This window comes from Hippichthys cyanospilos, chromosome 11 (genome assembly GCF_059441005.1).
Source record: "Hippichthys cyanospilos isolate Australia breed blue-spotted pipefish chromosome 11, RoL_Hcya_1.0, whole genome shotgun sequence".
In the NCBI taxonomy this organism is placed as follows: domain Eukaryota; kingdom Metazoa; phylum Chordata; class Actinopteri; order Syngnathiformes; family Syngnathidae; genus Hippichthys; species Hippichthys cyanospilos.
Genome location: NC_142379.1, coordinates 5,849,247 through 5,864,865, shown reverse-complemented (window position 1 = coordinate 5,864,865; position 15,619 = coordinate 5,849,247). Strand labels below are relative to the sequence as shown.

Sequence of the window (15,619 nt, the reverse complement as noted above, 5' to 3'; positions counted from 1 at the left end):
TACATGTTTACAGGTGTACAAATGAACTCCCCAAAATTAAATATTTAGGGTCTCTATTTTTCAGCATCTGCACTTTCCGTCTCCCTTCAAAGCATCTCCTGAGGACATTAAAGAAATTGTCATTCTGTATTGAACTCATTCAATCCCAAAGACGTAATTGTACGTTTTTTCAGAATCCGAACGTTCAATCCCAGGTATTTTTTTTCCCAGAAAAGGAAAAAGAAAAATTTAGAAAGAAAGGTGGAAAGGGAGAAGTAAAGAAAGAAAGAAAGACAAAAAGAAAGAAAGAAAGAATGAAAGGGAAAAAAGAAGAAAAAGAGAAGAAAAAGAGAAGAAAAAGAGAAGAAAAACAGAAATTAGATGAAAGTAAGAAAAAAGAAAGAGAAAAAAGAAAGAAAGAATGATAGAAAGAGAAAAAGAAAGAAAGAAAGATAGAAAGAGAAAAAAGAAAGGAAGACAGAAAGAGAAAAAAGATAAAAGAAAGAAAGAGAAAAAGAGTAGAAAGAAAGAAAGATAAAAAGAGAAGAGAAGAAAGAAAGAGAGAAAAAAGAAAGAAAGAAAGAAAGAAAGAAAGAACGATAGAAAGAGAAAAAAGAAAGAGAGACAGAAAGAGAAAAAGAAAGAAAGAGAAAAAGAGTAGAAAGAAAGAAAGAGGAAAAGAGAAGAAAGAAAGAAAGAAAGAAAGAAAGAAAGAAAGAAAGAGAAAAAGAGAAGAAAGAAAGAAACAAAGACAGAAAGAAAGAAAGAAAGAAAGAAAGAAAAAGAAAGAAAGAAAGAAAGAAAGAGAAAAAGAGTAGAAAGAAAGAAAGATAAAAAGAGAAGAGAAGAAAGAGAGAAAAAAGAAAGAAAGAAAGAATGATAGAAAGAGAAAAAAGAAAGAAAGACAGAAAGAGAAAAAAGAAAGAAAGAGAAAAAGAGTAGAAAGAAAGAAAGAAAGAAAGAAAGAGAAAAAGAGAAGAAAGAAAGAAAGAAAGAAAGAAAGAAAGAAAGAAAGAAAGAAAGAAAGAAAGAGAAAAAGAGAAGAAAGAAAGAAAGAAAGAAAGAAAGAAAGAGAAAAAGAGAAGAAAGAAAGAAAGAAAGAAAGAAAGAGAAAAAGAGAAGAAAGAAAGAAAGAAAGAAAGAAAAAGAAAGAAAGAAAGAAAGAAAGAAAGAAAGAAAGAAAGAAAGAAAGAAAGAAAGAAAGAAATATTATCTCTAACTATGGTCTCTAGACAAGTCAGGGATTGAACGTCTGGACCCAAAAACATCTAAAATTGGCATTAAATGAGTTAAAAGAAAATTTGACATCAATATAAAAGAGCTGATGGAAAAGCTGGCGCAAAGCCCTTTTTTTCCCTCTTTGTCGGACTGCAAAGGAGAAAAACGAGCGGGCGCTTTCCAATCGATGATAATCACCTGTAGGATGTTGAGATATGTGATGAATGAAGAGAACAAAGAGGTCAGAGGGAGGAGAAACAAACACGCCGAGATACAAGAGGGCGCAAAGATTAGAGGGGACCAGAGAAAAGGCGGCCCGCCGGATAAAAGGCACGCACGCCGCTAATGAGACATGCGGGGCAACAGTTCATTAAGGGCCAAGGAGAACAGGAAGCTCGCTGACCGACCGCCTATTAAAATTCATCATTCCGCACTTAAAACTGGGGAGTCCGCGCAGTGGAATATCATGAATAAATAGCCCGGGGTCCGACAAGTACCGCCCTGAAAAATGATATCATTTCGCCTTAAAAAAAAACCCATAAGATTCCATTTTGTGTTGTGCGCTTTAGATTCAGTGATGAGCCTCAATTGTCCAAAGGCGCAAATATAAAAATGATATTTGTTTATACAGTATGTCTCATGTGATTGGCTGGAGGCGGGCACGGAAGGCCTCTGACCCTAAATCAGCTGGGCTAAGCTCCAGCTCACCTCAAACACTAATGAGAACAACCGCTACGAAAAAAAAAAAAAAAAAAAACTGAACTGAAATGCTGTAAAATGTGTTGCCATGCCAATGTGAGAAATACACTATAAAAGATTTGAAATGGGCAAGAAAACTGAAAGCTGGTATAAAGTACTCCCTCGATTATCATGAAAATACAAATACTGTACAGTAGTAATCCTTTTTTTTTTTTTTAGTTTCTTTTGTTAAAAAAATGTCTTCTCCAACTTAGGAGGAAAAACATCAAGAAAAATAGAGAGGTAAAACTGTTAATAAATAGTAACACAAAAAACAACAACAAAAAACATTTGTTTTGCTTTGTCTCCTTTTTTCAGTTTGTTTCTCTTGTTAAAAAAAAAACACATTCTAAACATTTTTTTTGCCTGGTGCGCCTTACAAGTAGGAACAATACCGAGGAAAATCGTAAGGCAAACATAATCATAAATTAAAATACACACACAAAAACATACATATTTATTTGCTTTTTTTTTTTTGTCCGGCCTGACTTACAAGGAGGAAAATCGCTAGGTAAAATTCTAATTAAGTTACGGTCATAAATTTACATACACCAAAAAAAAGTTCGATTTTTTTTTTTTTTTTGCTTTTGATCCCTCTTTTAGTTTGTTTCTTTTGTAATACATTAAAAACAATGTTTTTGTCTGTCCCAATTTAGAAGAAGTAAAAGTATCAAGGATTTTTTTTTTTGTGTGAGGCAAACCTGCAATAAAGTTATAGTCATAAATTAAAATCCACAAAACTAAAGTTTGAATTTTTATTCTTATTTTGTTCCCATTTTTTTAGTTTGTTATTTTTGTTGACAACAAAACAATGACTTAAAACTAGGTAAAAAAAAAACAGTAAGAAAAAAACTTTTTAGAAAAAGTTATCATAAATAAAAATCCACAACAACCAATCTAGAGATTTTATTTTGACACTTTGAGGAATAGGTATATTTTGAATTTGGGATGATTTCAATCGGTTGAAAACTGTGGAATTCGAAGGTAACAAATCCGAAACATAATCTCTTAATTTGGACATTTTATTTTGAAACTAAAACTTTTGGAGTTTTTGGAAAGTTGAAAGATTTCACTCGGTTGAGACTTGTCAAAAAAGCACGTCAAAAAACGTTTCCACATCATTTTGGTGATTTAGCGATTACGTTTAACCCCCAAATTAGGAAAAAAAAACATGACAAAAAAAGTATTCGCGACATGTTACAATGATGTCATTGCTCCAGGAAAGGCAGGTCTCGGAAATGTTTTTATTTATGGTGTTTTTTACTAAGTTTGGAACCTCCTCAGAGGTCACGCTAACTACGAGTCCCGACAAGAACTGATAAGAGAATAAAAAAGGTTAGCGCACGCTTCCTTTCCAAAACACACAAGCGGCCATTAATGAGGGAGAGGACGCAGCGCAGACGGGGTGAAAATAAATGTTCAAAAACAAAAACGTGAAGCACAAAGAGCGCGAGGGAACTTGTAAACAAAATGTGCGGCTATCCCGATTGGTGAGGCGATATCACACTCGCAGTTCTCTTGTCTAAGTGGGAAATTACATCATGGGAAAATGTGTGCGTGCGTAGTGACGAGGAACCGAGCAGACAAAGCTGCCTGTCAAAACAAGCTAACATTAGCACGGACCTACGCCAAGGCTTCGATTCTGTCACAACCGGGCCCTCACATCTCGATAGTGCCGATGTGTGAAACTCATGTAGAATGATATGGGATGAAACTGAATATTGTAAGCAACGGAATGAGATGGAATTATACTACAAGTTTTATGCAATGTTGTAGAAAATGCTGAATTATAAGGAGTGGCATGGAATAATTTTGGTGAAAAAAATTCAATGTGTTCGTAAATAAAACGTGAAACCATATGTATGATATGGAATATTGTGGAATGATTTTCATGGAAAGCTGGAGTGATGTGGAATGATGATCTAACTGAATGAGATGGAAAACAATCCAATGATTCGAAGTGATTATGGTATTGTCCGATACAGTAACCCGCTGAATGAAACGGATTTATATCTTAAGTTATGGAAAGACATGGATATCTACTAAATGATACAAAATGACATGGAATAGTTTTTGTGACAAATGTGCAACATGTACAGGTAAGTGAAAAAAATGTAACAATTGTTTATGATATGGTAGGTTATTGAAAGATATGAAATGATGTGGAATGATTTTCATTGAAGGATGGAGTGATGTGGAATGAGGATCTAATTGAATGAGATGGAAAATAATCCAATGATGTGGAGTGATTATGGTATAGTCCGATACAGTGACCCGCTGAATGAAACAGATTTATATCAAAAGTTATGGAACGACATGGATATCTACGAAATGATACAGACTGACTTGGAATAGTTTCTGTGACAAATGTGCAACATGTACAAGTAAGTGAAAAAAATGTAACGATTGTTTATGATATGGTAGGTTATTGAAACATATGAAATGATGTGAATTGATATTGTCTGACAATTACATTGAAAGACATGGAATCATTTCAAATGATGATATGGAATGATGTTGAAAGATATGGAATAATACTCAATGTAATGGAATGATTTGAAAAAACATGATTTTAGCAATAAATGCAATGAGTAAATGACAAAATGTGGAACAATAGTGTATGATATGGAATTATGTGGACCGAGATTGTCTGATAATGGTTTTGAGAAATACAGAGTGATGTGGAATGATGATGAAATGGAATGAGACTGGAAGATGAATAATAATGAACATGTGGAATGATGTTGAAAGCTATAGAATAAAAAGGAAAAATACCAAATGAGGCGGAATAACCTGAAATGACGTGCAATGATTTTGGTTAAAAAAAAAAAAAAGTGTAACACGTGAGTTAATGATATGAAGGAACGAACGAGGAATTTAAATGAAGTTGAAAATGCTAAGAATTGTTGTGAACATGTATGTGAACTGTTAGGAAGGTCCAGACCTGGATTTGAACCTTCCGGCCATGTCTCCTATAGAGCTCAAGGTGTGCTCGGAAAGTCTAAGCCCATCAAGGCTAGACACATCAGGGAGTTTTCAAATCAAATAGCAGACAATCAGAAGTGGGCTCTTCCCTCAGGCTACGCTAAAGCCCAAGAAGCGGCGGATTACGCACTCTCCGCTCATTGGAACCTTTATGGACAACGGGCCAAATTCTGATTTAATGAAGATCTGAGAAGACTCCACGTAAAGCTGTCGGTGAACTACTGCTATTCCCAGCATCAAGTGTGCCCCGCCCCCTCCCCCTCCTCCCCCCCGTCCCGCATGCGGCTCAGACATGGGCCGGGTAGGATATCCCGACAAAGCCAGGCTGTACAAACACAACTCTGCCACAGGAAGAACTCCCAACCCTGAGAGAGGAATTTCCCTTCACCACGCATGTCCGACATGCGACACACACACAATATTTTACTGGCTCTCTATTAGGACCAACAAAAATGAGTCGTTTTTCAACACCGCAATCGGACGTTTGGACGGCAAAAAATAACTCAGCCAACAATAGGGACCACTGATGGAGCGATCTCGCTGATTGGCGATACGGACCTAAAATAACGGCGCCATATCTTGGGAAAATTGGTGCCATAATAAAATTGTGACAACATGACAAAGAGCCGGACAAATTACAATATGGGAACGAGATTTGGTACCTCAAAATAGGCACCAAACTGTACTGTAGTAAAGTGGACCCCCGCCATACAAAATTAATCCGTTCCGGGGTTGGGACGGTAGGGCGAAATCGCCGCATGGCGGGCAATAGAAGCTAATTAGCTAATGCGTATAAAACCCCAGGTAAAAACTTCAAAATTGTATATACATATTAAAAAATGGTAATAAAATAGTCTAGTAAGTGCTACTTCTATATAATATAAATGTATAAAACATCATAAATACAAAATATATCAAGGAAAAATTTAATTTGATTTGCCTTTGAGTGACGTTGACTTGAGCTGCTTACGGCCATAATCCCTAGCAAGGGTAGCCTAGCCTAGCCTAGCCTTGTTAGTCAAGATATTTTAGTGACATTTTAGTGACACGGTGACACCGACCAATAGCAGATAAGCAGTGACGCGTTGCAGCGCAGGCAGTTGACCAGAAAATAAGAGCAATTACCTTAAAAGACCTGAAGAGGGAGGCAAAACAACATAAACACAGCCAACTCCAAAACTCATGACAGTTGTTGAGGCTGTAAAGAGGCTGGCTGTAAATGTCGTAAAAAGGGGACGAAAAAATTCAATTTATAACCCGGGGGTCCACTGTACAACTATGTAGTGTGAATCATAAAAAGATGTGAGAAAAAATGTGAAAATTATATTACAAAATATGAATAAACAAAAAATATATATATATATATATATATATATTCCCATAACCATATTATATCATATAATTCAACTATCAATCAACTATACCAACCAATTATTCAATCGATTATTTTATTGGTCATTGGTTATTTTATTTTATTTGAAAAAATAAATCCATAGAAGGAGGGAAAATAAGTAGAAAAATAGCAAGGTAAATCTGTAATAGATATGCTCATTAATGAAATTCCATTAAGTAGAAGCTCATTTTTAAAAAATAAATAAAATTGCTATTTTTTTTTGGACTGGTAGACTTAAGCGAAAGAAAAATCAAAACTAGCTAGAAGGTGGAGTTGGAAGCATTTCTTAATTCACCTGAAATCTTATTTTAAGACTTTAAGAGCATTTCCCTTCATTTTTTAATGGACTTCATGCTATGCCGAGACCATGAGAAATGGGCGTGTTTCTGCATTATGTATTCATTTAAGCAGCGGATGATTAGATTCTTGGCCGAGGCTCCGGCGGCATTAAATTACTGCGAGAAGGAAAAAAAAATGGCAGCGTGAAGTCTTCCCTCCATAGGCCCCGACATCAGCGTGTCTAATGAATTGAAGTCAGTTCATTAGCGTGTCGCACGCACGCTAGCGGAGGAGGCTAATTGACAATTAAACATGCGGGCGTGTGCGCCGTCCGGAGTACACTGCAACTTTTTCCTGACCGCGAGAATATGCAGCTGCTGTATTTCACAGAATCGTGGACCTGCCAAGTCTCTCTCGGAGCGTGAGGAGGCCCAAGGCAATTAGGAGCGCGCACATATGCAAACGGCGAGACACACACAGTTGTCATGACAGCGGCTTCGCCCGAATCCGATTGGACAGCGCACGCTTCACCTGCACGCCAAATTAGTGGCGGAGCTAACGCGCGCCGCATGGAGTAACGGCTATTATTATTCTGACAGCGAAAGCTCAGACTTGACGTTAAAACATGCAGGGAGAGCGCAGGGTCGTGGCACACAATCGAAATGTGCTAACACAAACAACTGATTTCACTCTCACACAACTCAAATGTTTTTTCTAGCAAGTGTACGCACAAATGTTTGATACGGAAGCGTGCATCTGCCAAGGTGGAGCTAACATTAGAAAACTTGTTTGAAGATTTTTACAATTGCATTCTTACGCATTGAAAGAAGACACTAGGAAGCTGAAATTTCACCCAGGTGGTGACAACGTGTCAAAGTTCAATGTGGCACGACCGCTTGATTATCACACTGTCAGGTGTGTGTCCCTTGGTTAAAAGACTTTGAGAATGACGTGGAAGAAAATGACCCAAAAATGACTAAAATACTGCTTAAGGATTAAATAGTAAATACTTTTCACTTTACTTGCAAATACTGTAAAACATGTTCAAATGTACAGCACTTTTTCGAGTATAAGTTGAGGTTTTTTTGCTTTGTTTTTTTTTTTGTTTTTTTTCGTAGGTTTGAACCCCCATATCAGGGACTTGCCTTATAATTTAATAATTCAAGGGCCAGACCAATTTTCTCCACACAAATGTAAAATAAGTCATATAACACATCACCAATATAGTACAGCGACAATAATACATCAATAACTCCTCTTTTGCAGTCATATCCATTTAGTAAACAGCATACTAATTAAAATATAGTTTTAATCACATCTGCTTTTAAACAGGAAAGAGTAAAATGACCCAGGCGGGATAGACACCTTTTCCAGGCAGTAACTATGTGACGATTTTTTTTTTTCAGTAAATTGAGTCAAAAGTGCAACGAGACATACAGGAGAATGGATTATAGTAAAACAGACAAACATTACGAGGAAGCCAGCCAATGCTTCAAAATAATCTGGTAACATAACTAGTCATTTATGACACAAACAGCCTTGGTATGCTCTTATTTTGAAAATCTTCCCAGAAGCATAGTCATGACAACGGTCTACTTGATAATCATGCATGCTTATCAATCATGTAAACTGCACAGTGTTTTCTTTTTCAAACAACGTTCAATTTTTCAGATTTTTTTTCAAAAAATGCAACCAATAAAGTCAGTCAGTCGACTTATACATTCTTCGGATCGACTTATACTTGAAAAAGTATGGAATTATGAAAACTTACTTGCATTTGAACGCACTTACTAATACCTTCGAACGTACTAGCAAATACATTCAAACCTACTTGCACATACGTTTGAATGTACTTAAAAATACTGTACATTTGAACCTACTCTGAAATGCATTCAAACGCAATTACAAATATGTTGGAAGGTGAAATAAATTCCCCTTGTGTGAATTGGAGCATTTCAGTAGAGTTCGGTAGTTAATCCTGAAATATGTCCCTGAAAGGTCTTACATGCACGTGTGTGCTCTTATTTTTTTTTTTTTTCCAATCCATGTCTGACACGTTCGGCTCAAAAAGCTTAAAAGGCACACGATCGATTTCCACTCCGATGAACTAAAATAAAATACAACGCTATCAGGCGAGCGAGATTCTCAACATAAAGGTCCTAAAACGCACAAAAGCTCACTCCCGCTAGACATGATTGTTGTCGTGTTGATGGATTTTTTTTTTTTTGGCGACAGGAGCAAAGAAAAAAAAAAATCAATGTCAAGTCTTTGTGTTTTTTTTCTTTTTTTCAACTGGGAATAGAGATTTCTTCACGGTTGCTGATTCCTAAAATGTTAATCTGAGAGTCCAATCAAGAAACTAAAAACAAAAACCAAAAAGAACCTGCTCTCCTGACCAGCAGTTCTAAAATGGGCCAGAGTGCCCCTGGAGGTACGTGGGGGTACTGCAAAATGAGAATTTTCTTGTTTAAACAAAAAAATCTGCCAATGGGGAAAGATTTTTTTCTCACCTTGATAATCTTACTGAAGACTTTTTTTCTAATCATTTTAATGACTTAATATACACAAATGCGAGACTTATATTTCTTTTGAATGGGTCAGTTTGACCCGCGACGTAAACGGAAGAGCGTGCGATGTTCTGATTACGTGATGATTATGAATGCTACTATAATTATTAGTGCTAAGCAGAGCCTCCCACCCAAAACCACCTGTGCCCCCTCATCTCACTTCCTGTTTCTTAACATCCAGACCTTCCCCTCCCTCACTTCCCCGCCCGGTCGTCCCCCTTCCACCCAGCCAGACTAAAAAGCCCTGGTCTCACCAAAAGAGTCGTTTGAGCTCTGAAACTTCCGCAGGAAATTACCTTGTCTTGTCTAGTCGCTTCACATCAATGTAGGCACTTTTAGGAAAGGACTTTAATGAAGACAAACTGGGACGGGTGGGTCTGGAAAACTCTGCATGCATGTGTGTGTTGAGGGCGGGGGGTCTGGGTTGTATAGCAACCACACTGCCTGTAAAAGCGGACATTTATCGCTTCTTATCCCCTGTTGCTTTTCTGTATGAAAGGCGTAGACATTTTTTTTAGAGACTTGTGGTATTCGAGTCAAATAATGGCCCTGCTCCTTTTGGAACATTCTTTTTTTCCATCCATGCATTTTTTTTCACCCTTTTTGACAACAAAAGTCCAACAAATGGACTTGCACTACCAATGGGTTAAAAATAAACTTTTCAGCCGGTAGTTAGTGTCAAATGTGTTTTTTTTAAAACGTATTGTACATGAAAAATAATTTGGTTATTACAACAATTATGGAAAAATACATATTTCACCCCTTGGGACCACAAAAGTCCAAAAAAATGGACTTACACTACCAATGAGTTGAAAATAAAATCTTCAACCAAACAAGCAAGAAATTACATATTCTAAATTGTGTAGTTATTAAATTAAATACTTTCTAAACTTGCTTTCTGTTAAAGATAAGGCAGATTAGGATTTTTTTTCCCCCACATTTAGAACACAGCCTACCATCAAATGTTTCTATGATGTTTGCAAATGTCAAAATGTAGCTTAAGTATTTACCGCAGGCCGCGAAAATATGGATAGACGGCCGCAAATGGCCCCGGCCGAGCTGCAGTTTGGACCCTGCATTCATTGTACACGCAAAATATTTGAGCTATCAAATCAATTCTAAACAAAATATTCACTTTTTACTGTAAAAATCTGACAAATACGCTAAGTATTCCTTTCAAATATAACCAAAACTTGTTAACGTGAAATTTTGATTGATTTTTTTCTTAAACAGCGCGCTAATGCTAAAACTGAGCCGATACACGCAAGTGACCGCAAACATTTCATTCAACTCAGCCTCTGCTCTTTCTAAGCCGCAGAGAAAACAATAATAAAGTAGCTCAACATCACTACAGGGTGAAGGTATCCCAACGGCGGCGAGATTTGGCGGCAAGTCGATGGCTGGCAGTGAAAGGAAAACATCGGCTGTAATTACACCTGTGTAAGATATTACATCTGTGACTCGATATATGGCACAAACACACACAGTGCAAGCAAAGCTCTTTGCCTGATTTCGCTCGCAACAAAATCCAATTTGCACACAAATGAAATCATTAAGAACGCAGTCCCTTGAGATGATTGCGCGACAGTTAGTTCACTTATCTCCTCAGCGCACAACTCCTCCAAATCCTCGAGGGAATAAACACTTGGATGTGTGCGATCGATTTATGCGCTCTCGGTTTGGTTGCGTCTACAGAGGGGAAAACCCAAACGCAAGGGGATCGGCGTGCATGCAGGTATGCGGCGAAGGCGGCGTGGGAGAGTCAATTAGAGCACAAAAGGGTGAAAGAGAGACTCGGCCGAGAGAAAGAAAGCTCCTCTTCTTCAGGTTTGTCTTGGTTGGCTTCACATGATCACAACGTCAACGCAGCGTGACTAGAGCATGCGGGGCTTCCGTTCCGCTAGATCCACTTTACCATGTTTGCTTTTGGGGCTTGAAAGTCACCAAATATTGGCCCGAGTCAATAACTCATCAGCGGTGCTGTATCTGAGACCCGGCCTGTTCATTTGTCCACTGTTGCGTCCATGTTGTCTAAGCAAGACAGCAAAGTAAATTGCGTTCTACCCGGACACGTGTATTTTGACCATTCGCCATTATTTTGACCATTTCGGGTCATTTTCTTCCACATTATTAATGATAACGAAGCGGCCGTGCCATGTAGTACTTTAATATCTGGGTGAAATTTCAGCTCCCGAGTGTCTTCTTTCTATGTTTTCCCTCTGATGTAAAATGCGTTTTATGTTAAGATCAATGGATTGGACAAAATACCACACAAGGGGGAAGGAAGTGCCCTCAGGACCAGGACATTTTCAATTTTGAAAAATGTGTATATGTAGGAATTATAATTATGAGCATTATTGTTGGTGAACTTTGGAACTACATTTTAACAAACTGTTAAAATGTCACGTACCCTCTTTAGAGCCTTCATGTATCCCATTTGAGAAGCACTTCACTACACCATAATCCTGTGACCCAAATGCATTTCCCTTGAGGTGCACCAGCATCTGACAATTTGATGGCTGAAAGTAGATTAAACTTTACACCAATAAGGAGCTGATATGGTCTGCAAAATTCCCAAAACTTAGTCTAACCTACCCCTGCATAGATTTACACCACACGCCAAAATTTATACTCCGCTTTAGCAGCTAACGTTGCACATTAACGGTTGTTAACCTAGCTTAGTCTTGATTTATATTTTTTTTTATATTGAGACCTTTTTTTTTTTTTAACTCTGAAGGTGAGTAGAGTTATTTCATTCGGAAACAAGCTCTTTTGGGGGAGGTAACTAATACTAATTGCCCATTTGCTCTTTTATGGAGACCCCAAAAGTCAAACAACTGGACTGGAGCACTACAATTCCCAAAATAGAAATGAATAAAACACTGTCTCAGCGTGAGTGAAGCAACACTAGGAGCAGTTTTGAGTACAGATTAAAAAAAAAAAAAAAAAAAAAGATGATAAGCTAATAGGTTTTTAATTAGGAAGCACAAACAGGATATGTGCAAATTACAAGAGGATGTTCCTATTTGGAGGGACCGAAACTACAAAGTTGGACTTTAAACGCAGTTCTCACAATCAAGTCGTGATTAGAGCTTCGTATATCAGCAACACGCTACATTCTCACAGCACGGGTGTACAAATTTAGAAAGGGAAGCCTGCATAGGCCACTTTGAAATGTTTTACCTAAATTTATTCGACATGCACAATTCAGAATTTTTTTTGTTATAGCTGCCAAATGAATCGATAAATTGACTATTTTTAAGCTAAATAAAAAACAAATAAAAACAAGAGCTGGAATCTGCTTTTACTTTGAAAACAATGACCATTCTAGTATCCAAAACGTCTTAACTTCTGAAAGAAACGTCTTGATTGTTACCGCACAAAGAGAAATGTTGCTATTTTTGTAGTGTCTTTGTGTAACTAGAAAAACAATCTTTATAAATGATCATAATTGATGTCTGAAAGTATTTAGGCTCTGGGTTCTCAGTGACGAATAATCAGAAAGCCAAGCTCGCAAGCTGACATGTCATGCTGTCTTACTAGTTTCTTTCGGGGTCTAGTTTCTGAGTCTAAGTCTTCATTGTCTAGTTTACGAGTCTATTTATCCAAATTCCGCTCGTGTGACATTTGTACAACAAATGATCTATTTATTATTATTTAAATGAATCCAACAAATATAACAAGTTAATGTAACAACTTGGTGGGCAGATTAAAGATCGGATCGAGCCATTTGCGATCTACCGAGATCCAACTAAAATGCGACAATTACATCAGCGTGCGCAGCAAGCTCCGAGCTCACGTTTCCCACGTGAGAGAAAAGAACGAGATTGCGAGTGAGCTCACCTTTCCTCACAATAAGTACGCTCACCCCCTCACCTGAGGCGGGGGCTGCGGGAAATCACATCCCCATTGAGAGACCCGCCCAACCAGAATGCATTGACACTTCCATGTCTCACATCTAACCCATCTAAAAAAAAATGTGGCCACAAAAGAAAAAAAACACACACACAGGAAGGTGTGATGCACAATGCAATCAGTGCACACTAACAAGGCTAATCAGCTGCTAGAATCAATCAGCTAAACGGGCGGACGTGATTCAACAAGGGAAAAAGTTAATTGTGATTAACAATGCGGAGTAGCTGCAAAGACGTGTCATACATTTTGCAATTCGGTGTTGCTTTTTGCAGTAAAAGTAAGATAGAGTGGGTCTAGGTGTCTTTTGAATAAAAAGGTAGACTGGTTAGTTGACCAATCAATACATTTCCTGGTTACACATACATGTATAGGTGGCCTATAACGGAAGATTAATCACGTTGCTCGGATAGACATGAAACACGAAAGTCAGCAGTTCAATATTACACCGAGTTGGGTATTCTGTGATTTTGTACCCACTGTATTGTGATCTCTAGTGTAACCTTGGTATTGCCTTTTTAACGGTAAAATAAACTTTGGAAAAGTCCACCAAGTATACAACTCTCAACCTGGCATCATGAGACAAACAATTACAGTGAGGAGCTAATTCAAGGGGACAACGTTAGCAACAACATCTTTAGCATCGTTTTGGTAGTACCAATCTGCAAAGTGTAATTTCTTCGTTAAAATAATTGAATAAACTAGAATATGACAAACATATACAGTATTATGGGTAAAAAAAAGCATTGAGACACCAGAAATTAAACATCAAAATCATTGCTACAGTGAATTTTCATGCTAGCAACTGTGGGGGCTACATTTAGCAAATCCTTTTTGGTAGCAAATAATACTCACTAAAAGTAAATTTATGGGTTTTAAACTTATCCAAAATTTGGATAGCGGTAATGGAACTCAACGTAGCTGTTACAAATCAGTTCAAACTAAAATAATTAGTCTAATGCTAACACGTTCTCTGTGACAACACTGGCCAACAAATGATAAAGCATAAATTGTAGAAAATACAAAAACAGCTCTGGAGGTCAGGTCTTTACCAAATAATAATTCCACACCGAGCACCATGGGACAAACAAATGCAGCGAGGAGCTAATTCAGCGGACAACGTTAGCGACAATATCTTTAGCATTGTTTTAGTATACCAAAGGTGATTGAGTTCAAATAAATAGATAAATAAAGTTCACTGGAATGTGACAACCACATATTTTATGAGAAAAGTATTGGGACAGAGGCCATTACACTTCACAGTAGCGAAAATGGCGGTAAGTACAGGGAATTGGGTACCCCTCATATTTCCAGGAACTTTTCATTCTTGTTAGTGGGGTTGTGAAATTACGACTTTGAAGACAACTGCGAGGCAGGCAGGAGAGGTAAGATTATTTATAAAGCGGTCCCGCAACTTTTGGACGCAGTTCAACCCCTGACTGATTCATTAATTGATTGATCGGGAGGTGTGTCGAAATACTTTTGTCCGCGCCGTAAATATTTTCGCCGCCGCCGATGTTTACAACCGCGGTCCGTTTTGAGTCAGTGGCAATTTCTATTGCGAGTCAATTAAGCGAGATGGACCTGAGCAGCGTTGGTCGCTTGAAAGGGAATTTCCCGCGAGCAGATCGAGTGATAAAGCCTTTGTGGCCCGGCCCCGCTTGCCAGGGAGGGAAAGAAAAGGAATCTGAACTCTGCCTCTGAGGGTCATTGTTATTCCAGCCAGCCTTGTTTGAGTGTATTGTTGTGCTTGAAGCTTAGGCCGTTACCTTGGTAACCCCACAGATAACCAGCTCTGCCCCTGTACTTACTGGCCAGGCGTATTTGAAGGGAATGACAATGAGTCCATTAGCCCCATCATCTCCTCCTCCTCCGTTGTGACCGCGGTGGTGGAGCGACTGGGAATTTCCTCCCAGGATCCCCGTGCCGCCCGAGCCGAAGGTGCAGGATCCGGTCGGGACCACGCGGGCCTGGTACTCCTTGAGGCAAGCTTGGAAGAAAGTGTCGCACTGGTCACGGGACGAGCAGCGTTGCCCGTCGCCGAGCGCGAAGTCGCAGCAGTCTCCGTTGAGAAGGAGTCCGTTTGGGTTCTGGTAGTGGCGGATCTGGAGTTCGAACATCCCCACCGGGCGCACCGCCTGAAAACGAAGAAAGACAGAAAGCTCTTTCACGCTACGTGTCGTCGGCGCCGTACAAGAAAATGAGCGCATAAACGGTTTAGTGGTGTTTAGCATTAAGCTAGCAGAATGTAACGCTAAGCTAGCAGTTGTCGGACATAGACAAAGTGTCATTTTCTTTGTTTTATGTTTGGCAGTAATATTGAACACGGAGGGTTTTATTCAGGATAGGGAACGATAATCAGTTAACAGGCTCAAACTGTCCAAGAAACACAAAAAAAACAAATAAAAACAAACGGAAATACAGAACAGTAAGGCCTGTCGGCATGCAGCTGCAGTGTACCGCTACTAGATCAGCGAAAAGGAAATCAAAACATAAGGGGATGAGGAGGGATATAGCAAGAGCCTGGAAAAAAAAACTTGAATACGTA

At 38.5% G+C, this 15,619-nt stretch overlaps 1 protein-coding gene across 1 annotated transcript in view; it reads right to left on the bottom strand.

The window, feature by feature from the left end:
* The window catches only part of LOC148415591 (uncharacterized), a 39,605-nt gene that overhangs the window by 15,577 nt on the left and 8,409 nt on the right, over positions 1–15,619 (bottom strand). Inside the window, exon 2 of the mRNA XM_088427852.1 lies at positions 14,883–15,209. Within this exon, the coding sequence (XP_088283978.1) occupies positions 14,883–15,209 (327 nt within the window). The remainder of the gene's footprint in view (positions 1–14,882; positions 15,210–15,619) is intronic.